Here is a 13814-nt window from a genome sequence, read left to right as displayed (position 1 = left end):
TTTTGAATTGGGACTTACCCTTGACCTGCAGGGTAGACTGGGGGGAGATACATTCACCTCTCTGGACCATGTGTTTGGCAAAGCTGCCCACCTTTATGCTATCAGGAAAAGGGAGGAAGGGGGTAAGCTGGGCGAGAAACGTAAGGATAACCCAAACCCTGAGGGCCAAAGTTTGAGAAAAAGCACAACGGGAACCAGAAATAACAAAACCCTCAGAGAAATTTTGGTAAGGGACCCAACAATAACCCTAATCCCAACAACAACAACAACAACCGCAACAATAACACCAATAACCGCAGACCTGAGCGTGTATATCGGTGTAGAAAGTGCCCGAACAACCACCTGGTAAGGATTGTGAGGGTAACAAGGTTGAATGCCGGGAATGTGGGAAGATGGGGCATAGAGCCTATGAATGCTATTCGAAAAACAAGCTAAACCCCAATGGCCAAAGGAAGGGGAACTATGGGGACAAGCCCCGAAACGGAAATGGTAACGGGAATGGTAACGGGGGAGGTAATTACAATGGGAATTCTAACTATTCCAAGCCCGCTACCAAACCAGCAACCAAGTCTCTAATGTAACAATGCAACTAGTTCCCAAGATAAGGGCAAAGGGAAGCTGTACATGATGACGGCTAGTGAAGAAGAGGCTCGTAGAGACGTTGTCACGGGTACATTTTCTATCAACTCCACTCCTGTTAAAGTTTTATTTGATTCTGGAGCATCCTTGTCATTTATTGCCCATGCAACTGTTAGAAATTTAACATTGGTCGAGTCTGAGTCGATTTCTATGCCTATAGTCATTCTCATCTGGGGAGACTGTTAATTGTTCTAAAAGATTCCTAAAAGTGCCATTAAAGATAGGTGAGGGATACTTTCCCTCTGATCTGATAGAGTTTAACTTATCAAACCTAGATATCATTCTGGGGATGGATTGGCTTGGGAAGTACAGGCTAAGATAGATTGCGATGCGCAAAAAGTGGAACTAAAGGACCCTTCGGGAAAAGAGTGTCATATAGGAGATACCTCGAGAACCAGGAATTAAAGTTATCAATGCGTTACAACTTAAGAACTACGTAGACAAGGGTTGGCCCCTATTTATGTGTTCAGTGAGAAGAGTGGAGGATGATCCGTTAAGGCCTGAAGATGTGCCCATAGTCCGAGAATTCCAGGATGTCTTTCCTGAGGAAATACCTGGTATGCCTCCAAGGAGAGATGTAGAGTTCACCGTTGACCTAGTACCTGGGACTGGACCCATTTCGAAAGCCCCGTATCGGATGGCTCCGGCAGAAATGAATGAGTTAAAGAACCAGTTAGAGGAACTTCTAGACAAAGGGTATATTAGACCTAGCATGTCGCCATGGGGAGCACCCGTCTATTTGTGAAAAAGAAGGATGGTAGCTTGAGGTTATGTATAGACTACCGGGAGTTGAACAATGTCACTGTGAAAAACAAGTATCCATTACCTAGGATTGATGATTTGTTCGACCAACTTCAGGGTGCGGGGATGTTCTCCAAAATGACTTAAGGTCTGGTTACCATCAGTTGAGGATTGTTGATCATGATATACCTAAGACTGCCTTTCGAACCAGATATGGCCACTATGAGTTTACGTTATGCCTTTTGGGTTAACCAATGCACCTGCAGTTTTCATGGACCTTATGAATAGAATTTTCCGACCCTACCTAGACAAATTCGTCGTAGTGTTCATAGACGATATCCTGATCTATTCTAAGAACAAGGAGGAACATGAGGATCATTTGAGGTCATTTTGCAGACACTTAGGGACAACCAACTATATGCAAAGTTTTCGAAATGTGAATTTTGGTTGGAAAGAGTGTCATTTTTGGGTCATTTTATCTCTAAGGAGGGTGTATCAGTCGATCCTCGAAAATCAAAGCCGTGAGTGAATGGCCTACCCAAAGAATGTCACGGATATACAAGTTTCTTGGGTTTAGCCGGTTACTATAGGAGATTTGTGAAAGACTTCTCCAAAATAGCAAAACCTATGACAAACCTGATGAAGAAGGATTGTAGGTTTACCTGGAATGAAGACAGTGAGAAGGCCTTCCAAACACTCAAAGAGAGGTTAACCTCAGCCCCTGTCCTAACCTTGCCTAATGGGAACGAAGGATATGATGTGTATAGTGATGCATCCAAAAATGGGTTGGGTTGTGTTCTGATGCAAAACGGGAAAGTTATAGCTTATGCGTCCCGACAGTTGAAGCCATATGAAGTCAATTACCCAACACATGACCTAGAATTGGCCGCCATAGTATTTGCACTCAAAATCTGGAGACACTACCTCTATGGGGTAACCTGCCTATCTTCACCGATCACAAAAGCCTTAAATATATCTTCACCCAGAAAGACCTCAACATGAGGCAGCGCAGATGGTTAGAGCTCATCAAGGACTATGACTTAGACATCCAATACCATGAGGGTAAAGCCAACGTTGTTGCTGATGCGTTAAGTCGCAAGTCTAGCCATAGCCTGAATACATTAGTCGTTGCCGACAAACTTTGTGAGGAATTCTCTAGACTTCAGATAGAAGTTGTTCATGAAGGGGAGGTAGAAAGATTGCTGAGTGCCCTAACCATCGAACCTAACTTCCTAGAAGAGATAAGGGCGAGTCAACCTGGGGATGTGAAACTTGAGCGAGTCAAGGCAAAGCTTAAGGAGGGCAAAGCAGAGGGGTTTGCGATCCATGAGGATGGAAGCATACGATATAAGGGTAGGTGGTGCGTGCCACAAAAGTGTGAAGAGCTGAAACAAAAGATAATGAGCGAGGGTCATAACACGACGTATTCTGTCCACCCAGGGGGAGATAAGTTGTATAAGGACCTCAAGAAGATGTTTTGGTGGCCTGGTATGAAGAGAGCAGTAGCTGAGTTTGTTTCCAAATGCTTAACATGCCAGAAAGTCAAAAGTGAACACAAGAGACCTCAGGGAAAGATTCAACCTTAGACATTCCGACATGGAAATGGGACTCGATATCCATGGACTTCGTTGTCGCCTTACCTAGGAGTCGGGGAGGCAATAATACCATTTGGGTGATAGTGGATAGACTAACCAAGACAGCAAGGTTCATACCTATGAAAGATACGTGGAGTATGGAAGCCTTAGCCAAGGCTTATGTGAAAAATGTCATTCGATTGCATGGAGTACCCACAAGTATTATCAGATCGAGATTCTCGATTCCTGTCGAATTTCTGGAAAAAGGTCCAGGAAGCATTTGGTAGTGAGCTATTAATGAGTACAGCCTTTCACCCAGCTACCGATGGTCAAACGAACGAACTATTCAGACCTTAGAGGACATGTTGCGAGCATGTGCTTTAGAATACCAAGGGTCATGGGAAGACCATTTGGACCTCATAGAATTCTCATACAACAACAGCTACCATGCTAGTATTAAGATGGCACCATTTGAAGCGTTGTACGGGAGAAAGTGTCGTAGCCCTTTGTGTTGGAACGACATCAGTGAGACTGTAGTGTTAGGACCTGATATGATTCAAGAGACGATGGATCAAGTGCGAGTCATTCAAGAAAAGATTAAGACTGCACAGGACAGGCAAAAATCCTATGCGGACCAGAAGCGAAGGGACGAAAATTTCGAAGTTGGGGAAAAAGTGTTGCTTAAGGTGTCCCAATGAAAGGAGTGATGCGATTCGGGAAAAAGGGGAAGCTAAGCCCTAAGTTCATAGGACCCTATGAGATACTGGCGAGGGTAGGGAAAGTTGCTTATCGCCTGGATTTACCCAACGACTTAGAAAGGGTCCATAAGTGTTTCACGTATCCCAACTCCGGAGATACGTACCTGATGCGTCACATGTCCTTGAACCTGAAAACGTAGAGATAGACGAAACTTTGTCCTATGAGGAGAAACCTGTCCAGATCCTAGACCGCAAAGTGCGAAGTACGAGGAATAAGGACGTCAGAATTGTCAAAGTGTTGTGGAGAAATCAAACTACCGAGGAAGCCACATGGGAAGCCGAAGATGCAATGCGTCTGAAGTACCCTGAGCTTTTCCAAGAGGTACGTGAGTTACGGGGACGTAACTTTTCTTTTAAGGGGGGAAGAATGCGATAGAATTTCGCGCTTTCACCCTAAAGTATGTTAATTATGTTATTATGTTAGTTATATGCTAGTTATGTGTGAAAATGCTTATCTATTGTGTGAACGTTAGAAAACGCTTGTGAAATTTGGGACTTAGAAGTGCAAAAGATCGTCGTTAAGACGGGCTACCTCAAAGTTTCGGGATGAAACTTCTTTTAAGGGGGAAGCCTGTAATACTCCGTATTTTTATACTAATTTCGTACTAATTAAGAAAATATAAAAGAATTAATAAAAAGGGTAGTTTAATTATTTACAAGTTAATAGGAATAAATTATTAGTAATATGAAATTGTTAGGAATTTCCGGAATTTTAAAAGAGTAACCTAATCGACCTAGGGTTACTACCTTTTGGGAAGGGAGTATAAAAAGAAAAGAAGATGGAATTTCAGAAAAAAACCTAAACCCTTCTTCTCCCTCTCTCCCAGCCGACTTTTCTCTCTCCTCACTCTCTCCTCAGCCGATCTTCCTTGTCTTCTCTCTCTCGAATTTTTCAGCCAATCTCTCTCTCAGATTTTTCTCTCTCTGAATTCTCTCTCAATCTCTCGCTGCTATTCTCTCGCCTCCTCCCTCCGTGCGTTTGTGCGTGAGTGGTAGTGGTGCGAGACGGAGTTCCGTCGGGTTTGGGCGAGTGGTTCGAGGGCTGTGTGCGTAGCCGTGTGTGTGAGTTCGAGAGTTTTGTGCGAAGAGCGTCGTGGTTCGTGCGAGTGTTGCGCGAAGAGGTTCGAGGGTTGTGCGAGGGTTGTGCGAAGGACGTTCGAGGGTGTCGTGCGAGGTATACCGGCGACAAAGCCGAAGTGTGCGAAGAGTTGTGCGGTGTTCGAGGGAGTTGTGCGAGCGTGGTTCCGCGTCGTGCGAGTGTGTGGCGCGACGATTCTGAGTCGCGCGAGCGTGCGAAGTCGCGGGTTGGTGCGACGGTTTCGGTTGTGCGCGTGGGGTGGTGCGCGTGTGGTGTGGTGTTCGATTCCGGAGGTCGGTCGCCGGAGTTCTTTTGCCGGCGAGATTTAGCGGTATAACTTATGTACCTAAACTATTATATCAGTTTTATTATTTAGATTTACTGTTTTCGTAATTAAGAAAGGTTTGTAAATTATAATTAATAATTAGAGTGTTAGTAATTTATTAAGATGTAACTATTAAGTTATTGTTCTGTTTTAAGTATAAATTCTGGTTAGGTTTGTAATTGGAATAAGTTGGAAGTAGAAAATTGTGTCTTATTATTAGTTACAGTTATTACGTTTCATGAGTAATCTGTTTCATGAATCTGACTTTGGACATGGAACTTACTTTTGGACATGGAACTTACTTTTTGGACACATGACTTATCTTGGACATATGACTTACCTTTGGACATATGACTTGACTTTGGACATAAGACAGGCTGGACTTATGACATTTTGGATTGGTAAATAGTGGACTAATGTTACTAAATAACTTAGTTATTCACTAATTCTGACTTCTAAAAGACGTTAAATTCACTAGATTAGAATTATAACGAAAGTTCTAGAATAGGGTTTAACTATTGCGTAATTCGAATCGATAGATCGTTATGGTCTTAGTACGTAGTAGTTGTTAGTGTTATCAAGGACGTAACACTAAAGCTTTGTTTTTAACGATTTAGGTCCCAATTTCATAAGCGGCTCGTTCTATTAAGTCAGCGAAAATCTCCGTTACAAGGTACGTACCGTACCAGTTTACTTTCAAAGCTTAGTATCATGTTTAGGTTGCAGTTCATGTTATTGGAACCTAGTACCATGATAGGGAACTTTTGATTGTGATTGTTTGGTTAGACGTTTATAACGTGGAATCAATATGATGCATTGAAATATGTTGCATTGAAATGCGAAATTCTATCGTAGTGTAACATCAGCATTATTAATCTGATCTATAGAGTAACAAGAGTGTTACTAGGGATAAGATTGAGTTTGGTAATTAAGAGAGTATGTAAATGACTCCTTAAAGTTATAAAAGAATGATTGGTAATAAAGAAGATTATGGCGATACTTGTAGTTGGACTCCCTACAAGTATAGAACAATGGGGGAGTGTAGGACTTGTCCTACACTCCTACGCAGGCCTACTGTGACGACAGTAGTGTCCTTATATTTTGATAACTCAAGTAGGCGGAAGGTTCCGTTCGATCTTGGGGGTATGCATACTAAGGTGATGGGTGTGAGACGGAACAAAACCGTATTTGCATTTCATCTAATAGACCAAGTTGTCTATTAAGGATTCAGTAGCCCGTATGATTCTAGTAAGATGACGGTGCCCGTTCGATGCCAAATAATGAAAGATTAAAGGATGTGAGATAACGTAGGTTCATATAACAGTTGTAATGTATGCTTCATTTATATTCATATGGTTTTCATGGTTCATTACGTACTCAGCATAGCTGACCCTGTGTTTATTATGTGTTTGTTGCCCTGTGAGAACTATTGATACTTCAATGGGAGCAGACTAGGTGAGCTGGTGCTGCTGCATGACATCAAGCATATGGGGGCTAGACTGTAGTTTGAAGTTAACTTTTAGTTTGATCATTATTGAATTTTATAGAACATTATTACATGGTTTGAGTTTGAATAAAGAGGGGTCATCTATGATTCCCGAGTTGTAATTACATTTTCTATTCCGCTGCAATTTGGTTTGAGACAATGAATTTGAGTTACCGTATTTCTAATTATGCCTTGCGTTCCATCGCGGCGGTAACACTCCCAAAGTCGATGCGACGTAGCATTAGACGTGTATGGATTTTGGGGGTGTTACATTTATTTTAAAGGTAAGATGAAGTCTCTTACAATAAATAAGAGAAATTGGGGATCCCTCCTTGCAAGGAGTGAGACTCGATCCCTTAACCTCTGGGATCAGAGGTAATGCCAATACCACTAAGCTATCACCTGCTGCTCATAATTTTTACTAATATGTAATGATAGATAATAACAATAACTTTCAATCATCTATACTAATATATTAAAAGGTGTGCGTGAATCAAGAACAGTGCCACGTGGCGCTCTACTTAGGGAGTTTTAGTTCATGTAATCTATGTACAATGAAAAAAAAATTAGAAATTGCGCATAGTATAGGTTTTGATCCCGTGACCTCACATTCATGTACTAAAGTTCTAACCACTAGACCAAGTTGTATTTAGTGACATCATATCAAAGTACAATATTAAGTAATTTAATTTTTTTTTACCCGGGGCATAGCCCGGACCTAATAACTAGTTTTATTATCAAACCAAATAAAAACCCAAACCACACCAACCCGACTCACTTATGAGCCGTGGGCCGTGGCCTACTCAAACGGTTAGAGGTAGCATCTTTCTACTCTTCAGTCTTCATCTTAATTAACATAAACCATTGAAAAAGCGTTTGCCTATTTAAAAGACTAGGAATATTGCTAGGAATATTGCTAGGAATATCTACCATTCTCCCGATACTATATAACAACCTGCCACACACCAAACTAACTGGTAAAGTAGAGTGATAAACCATCATCATATTATTGCTTACGCTTTTCATTTTATTATACACCTACCCAAAACTATGTCACCCTTAGAACTAACCTTCTACACCATATCCCTTGCCATCTTCATCTACTACCTCATAACCACAATTTTCTCCCGATACCCCGGCCCACTTCCGCCAGGCCCGAAACCATGGCCCATAGTGGGAAACCTTCCACATATGGGCCCAGTCCCACATCAGGGCCTGGCTAAGCTAGCCCAAAAGTATGGGCCACTTCTCCACCTAAGATTGGGCTACGTCCATGTGGTGGTGGCGGCATCAGCTTCGGTTGCAGCTGAGTTCTTAAAGGCCCATGATGCTAATTTCTCAAGTAGGCCCCCTAATTCGGGTGCAAAGTATATTGCTTATAACTACCAAGACTTGGTCTTTGCACCATATGGTCCAAGGTGGAGGATGCTTAGGAAAATTTCTTCTCTTCACTTGTTCTCTGCTAAGGCCTTAGAAGACTACAAACCTATTAGACAGGTTTTGTTTTTTTATCTTCTTGTGCTATTTTGATGCTATCATTATTTCTCTATTAAAAAAAGCTATCATTATTGAATTATATGTACATTCTCCGTTCTAAAAAAATTAAACGTAGGGAAAAGGAATTAAGGAAGAAAGAAATAAATATTATCAAAAAAAAAAAGAAGAAAGAAATAAAGAGAAATAAAATAAACAGCCTATATGATACAAAAGAGATCACCTCAAATAAAGTAACATTAAAAAATTATATATATATATACTCCCTTCGTTAGAATTTAGTTGCTATATTTATTTCACAATTTACGAGATACAACTTCAAATACCAATATATTGAATTACATATATGAAAAAAATTATATATTTGGAAAATACAAATTGGGACGAATCAAACAAGATCCAACATAACTATGTTTTCTTATGTATATGAATTAAAAAAATGGTCAAAGTTATGATGTGAAAAGTATCTATGGTCAAAATGTAGCAACTAAATTGGGACGGAGGGAGATATATATATATAAACTTTTTGTCAAAATTTGTATTGATTAAGTGGATGTGGATGAATTTCATTTTCATGGTCGTCTAAATGGAAAAAGGTGTCATATTAGAACATTGGTCTTTTTTAGAAGGTTAAGGGAAAAAGAAAGTTGGTCAAATATTCGATTATGGACATAATGAAGCTATAACAATTAACAAGTACTACTATCAGTTTAATTTTCTTTACGACAATGATAGGAGTTAATACTCTTTTGTTTCGTGCAATAATGACATAGGAGTAGGTTGGTGGAAAAAGAGAGGAAATATCTCTTGTAAATGTGATATTATTTCGTTAGATTTATCGTCTTTATTGATTTTATTATCTTATACTAATAGTTTTTACTTTGGAGTTATTAACCTTAAAGTTCGACTAACGGGGTCTTTTTATTGACAAAGATAAAATATGGGCTAAAGGATTGTAGAAAATTAATATAATAATTGTGAGACTATACCAAAAATCACATTGTTTCAAATTTATATGGGACAGATGAAAGGAAAAAAATATCCAGACAATTTTGGGATGAAAAAATAGATAAAAAAGTGTCCAGACTATTTTGAGATGAATGGAGTATAGTATGTTTTAAGAAAAAAGTTTTTTTTTGTCAGAAAGAAAGTTTTTTTGGCAATTTTTTTATTATGAATAAAAAAATAGGTTTTTTTAGGGGGCAAAAGAAGTTTTTTTTTGGGAGGTCTGGTGTAACTAATGGATATAACACAAAACTTCATCTATTTTGTTAGTACTCATTATGAAATATGCATAGTCTGTGAAATACATTTTTACCATATATTGTATAATTACATATTAGTAAAATTACAAAAATTTAGTAACATAAAAGTATTACGTAAAACAAATTTAACAAGACACTACATGCGTAACATAACTAAATTATATCGCCAACACGATTAAAGTTAGAAAATATTAGAGAGACTAACATAATAATGGGGGTAGCTAATGTTAATTTTTTTGTTGACTTGCAATTGCATCAATAAAAGTAATTTTCAGCTATGGATGTCACCTAAACTCTTGATCCCTTCTTTTCTTTTAACTAATTGTGTGATCCATCAAAAGTAAGATCTTATAGTATTGACATGGTTTTAGCTATTCTGAAAATTATAGGAGGAAGTTGGTATACTTACAAAGGCACTAGCAAAGTCAGGATCAAACAATCCAATTCAACTAGGACAACTTTTGAATGTGTGCACCACCAATGCCCTCTCAAGGGCGATGCTTGGACGGAGAGTTTTTGGCGACGGCACCGGAAAAAGTGATACAAAATCTGAGGAATTCAAGGATATGGTGATGGAAGTGATGGTTCTTGCCGGAGAATTTAACATTGGTGATTTCGTGCCGGCGTTAGAATGGCTAGACTTGCAAGGGATTGCTTCTAAGATGAAGAAGCTACATAAAAGGTTTGATAGTTTTCTTGGTGCCATTTTGGAAGAACACAAGACTAATCCTAAGGGTGATCATGGAAGAGACTTCCTCAGCACTTTGATCTCTTTGAAGGATAATTATGATGATGAGGATGGCAAATTGACTGATACTGAAATCAAGGCCTTGCTCTTGGTAATAATCTCTTCAATTTTCTTTGTGTTTCAATTAGATCATATAGTTATACTATTACTACTAATGGGTTTTTTTAGAAGGGAAGCAAAAATCATGACAAGCTCAAGTGAGTAGAGTGAATAATTCAAAGATAAGTTTAGGGTTTAATAAGTTTTGATAATTTTTAATAAATCAAACATCTTATATAAGTTTTAATAATTTTTTAATAAATCAAACATCTTATATAAGTTTTGAAACACAATTTTCTTTGTGTTTCAATTAGATTATATAGTTATACTATTACTACTAATGGGTTTTTTTAGAAGGGAAGCAAAAATCATGACAAGCTCAAGTGAGTAGAGTGAATAATTCAAAGATAAGTTTAGGGTTTAATAAGTTTTGATAATTTTTAATAAATCAAACATCTTATATAAGTTTTGATAATTTTTTAATAAATCAAACATCTTATATAAATTTTGAATAAATTCTAATAAGTTAGCATAAGCTCATGAAAGTACCTTACTAACAATTATTATACATCTATCCACTAAGCTTTGCATTAACCTTGAATCTTGATAACCTTATAACTGTAAATGTATCCCAAGATCTTAACATACTTAATAATGCTATAATGAAGTTTAGAGAAAATATAGAAGACTGTTTTTATTATTATTGGCCAATTGAACCGTTCAATACAATGTAGAGTTTAGTTACCCGGCTTAATCGTAAGTATGATACACTCAAAACTATTCTACGACATAATGCCGTATAACTGTAATAATAAAAGTTGACCTATACTAATCTCACGCTAGTGATTTCTTGATGATTTTCTCAGGATTATTTAATAAATTTAGGCTCGTTAATTTATTTCTAATGGAGAACAACAAAGTCTTAGATTATTAGTTAGGGTTCATTTGACATTATTTTCAGTTTTCAATTTTTGGTTTTATGAATATAAATGTCATATGATATAAGGAGTATAATAAACTTAAAATTAGTCGTTTAACATGTCAATTTTGAAAACTGACAACAGAAAACAGAAAACTATTTTTTCCAATTTTCATATTTTTGTTTTTGGTTTTTAAAAGAATTGAATATTGGAAATAAAAAAAACGATAACAAAAAAACCCTTTAGTAAGTATGCTGAATATTAAAGAAGCCCATTATTAGTTTATTTCAGGAAAATCTTATAATTAGGGCCATTAAGGAGTATTACTTATTAGTAATCAGGATAGAACTTTGCCATTACTTTTCTACTAGTACTTTTTCATAGTTGTTAAAAACTTGGAATTTATATCTCAATGTGGCATTTATTAGAGCCCCACGTCGGTGCTAGCAGAAAAGTAATAGCAAAGTTGTAGAACATAAAAGCTTGCGGTTGTTACAAGTTCCATCAACAATAAGTCATCATCTCCAATCTAGCTCGTTTTGTAGTACTAGTACTACTACCACAACAAGGACATTACTTAATACCACTCTTTCCCCCACCTCTTCCCTCTTTTGTTTCTTAATTAATGTATGTTTAGACAGTTTAGTACTTCTATTTGTCCTATATTAGTAAGTACTAACTAGTAAGGTCGGATTACAGTAACCAATCAATGTGAAACTTCTAAGCACAAGACTAATTAGAAATTAGAACATAGGTTCACTATGTTTTATAGGTGGGTTGGTGGGGCTTTAGAGCTGGGGAAACTGCTCTTAGGCGGTTGGTGGAAGCAGAGGCTTTAATGATCGTCCTCGTTTTATCAAGAATAATTTAGGATGGTTTTTAGGTGATTATAATAATAATAAGAATTTTTTGTTTTAAATTACCTTTTAACTTTTTGCAAGAAACTACTTTATTAAAAAAAAATTGTTGTCTCATGCAACCTTATTTTACCACTTTGTTGTTGACAACTACCTTATACCAGTTTCCGACATTGACTTTTTTCCGTTCATTTAACGTCACGTAATAGCATGAACTATAGTTTGGATGTAGCAACACCACCAACTATGACTAATAGCCTGAACACCACCAACTACGAGGTGGGAGTATAGTTTGTACCACCAATTACGAAATAGGGTGCATTCTGTACCATAAAACCCACCGTTTTCGGCAACACTTTAAGCTCCCGTCCTCATTTACGGTACGAAATGCACCACACCACATAGTTGATGGTGTTGGGTGCATTCAAGCTATAGTTCAGAGTATTGAGGTCAATTTGTCTTTTTTTTTTTTCATTTTTCCCACCCTAATGGGTATATTCTTATTTTTCTTACTTATCTCTTATAAAACTTTATATGGTTGGCAGAACATGTTCACAGCAGGAACAGACACATCATCAAGCACAACAGAATGGGCCATAGCAGAACTAATTCGACATCCAAAGATCTTAGACAAAGTCCAGCAAGAGCTAAACTCAATTGTGGGCCAAGACCGACTAGTTAACGAATCAGACCTACCCAATTTACCTTACTTCCAAGCCATGATCAAGGAGGTATTTCGGCTCCACCCATCAACACCACTCTCCCTCCCTCGGATATCCGCTGACCCATGTGAAATAAATGGTTATTACATCCCTAAAAACACCACCCTATTAGTTAATGTATGGGCCATCGCACGTGATCCAAACGTATGGTCCAACCCACTAGAGTTTCAGCCTGAAAGATTCTTACCGGGTGGAGAGAGGCCCAATGCAGATATTAAGGGTAATGATTTTGAAGTGATCCCATTTGGGGCAGGCCGAAGGATATGTGCTGGGATGAGTTTGGGCCTTCGTATGGTCCAATTATTGACAGCTACTTTGGTCCATGGATTTGATTGGAAATTGGCTGATGGGCTTATGTCCGAGAAGTTGAACATGGAGGAGGCTTATGGGCTGACCTTGCAGCGAAAGATACCCTTGGCGGTCCACCCATTACCTAGGTTGTCAGCCCATGCTTATAACTTATAAGACTGCCACAGTTAGAGTATGTCTTCATAATTGGAATTTGCAGCTTATGCACTATAGAGAATAATGACTTTCCGGTATACTACAAATTGAAGATGATTATAGTTAAGAGTAGCAAATATTAGTTTGTGTGCGTTTGTGCTCCTTGTAATTTTTTTTTTTTGAAGAACACTATAATGGCGTAGAAATGCTATGGTTTACTCAGGGTTCCTTTTTATCTGAGTCTTCTTACAAATTTGGTGATATTTGATTTTTATAGATATCTAAACTATGTTGTCCTTTTTTCTTCTCTTGTTTTTAAAAATAAAATAAAATAAAAAATAAAGTGATGCAAAATTTAAGTGCAAGGAGCATACAATATTTGTATGAATTGTAAAAACTCGCTTGTGACTTAAGTTCTCTGATCAAATTGACTAGATCAATACAGTAATACACTTTATCACCTTTTATACGCCTGTAAAAAAAGAAGTGAATAATCATATACTCTGATTGTGCATTTCTCAAGTCCGAATATTTACCACCACAGTATTTCATGTCCAAGACATAATTTATTATTTGGCAACGTCTCTTATGCTTGGATTTCACCTCCTAAAGCAATTGGAGAATATGTGCAGTTTATAGCAGACATACATTTACCTCCACTTTATCCAGAAAACTTACATTTCCTTGCAATTTATCTAGTAAACTGACATTTATCTAGTAAATT

The 13814-nt window shown here is 37.8% G+C and overlaps 1 protein-coding gene across 1 annotated transcript; it reads left to right on the top strand.

The window, feature by feature from the left end:
- The first annotated feature begins 7512 nt into the window (after positions 1–7512).
- LOC104907876 (flavonoid 3'-monooxygenase) lies at positions 7513–13368 on the top strand. The gene is made up of 3 exons (XM_010696895.4): positions 7513–8098; positions 9750–10199; positions 12470–13368. Exons 1-3 carry the CDS (start codon positions 7652–7654, stop codon positions 13109–13111), a joined length of 1539 nt encoding a protein of 512 aa, XP_010695197.2. The 5' UTR covers positions 7513–7651; the 3' UTR covers positions 13112–13368.
- Positions 13369–13814: the final 446 nt, after the last annotated feature.

Source organism: Beta vulgaris, chromosome 5, assembly GCF_026745355.1.
Source record: "Beta vulgaris subsp. vulgaris cultivar EL10 chromosome 5, EL10.2, whole genome shotgun sequence".
NCBI lineage: Eukaryota > Viridiplantae > Streptophyta > Magnoliopsida > Caryophyllales > Amaranthaceae > Beta > Beta vulgaris.
This window is presented reverse-complemented; position numbering and strand designations above follow the sequence as displayed.

What these genes read in the sequence shown, in the direction of transcription:
- LOC104907876 (XM_010696895.4), top strand. Translation starts at nt 7,652, where the DNA reads ATGTCACCCTTAGAACTAACCTTCTACACCATATCCCTTGCCATCTTC. An exon ending in ACTACAAACCTATTAGACAG is followed by an intron (nt 8,099 to 9,749) that starts GTTTTGTTTTTT and finishes TGAAAATTATAG; the next exon opens with GAGGAAGTTGGTATACTTAC. An exon ending in AAATCAAGGCCTTGCTCTTG is followed by an intron (nt 10,200 to 12,469) that starts GTAATAATCTCT and finishes TATGGTTGGCAG; the next exon opens with AACATGTTCACAGCAGGAAC.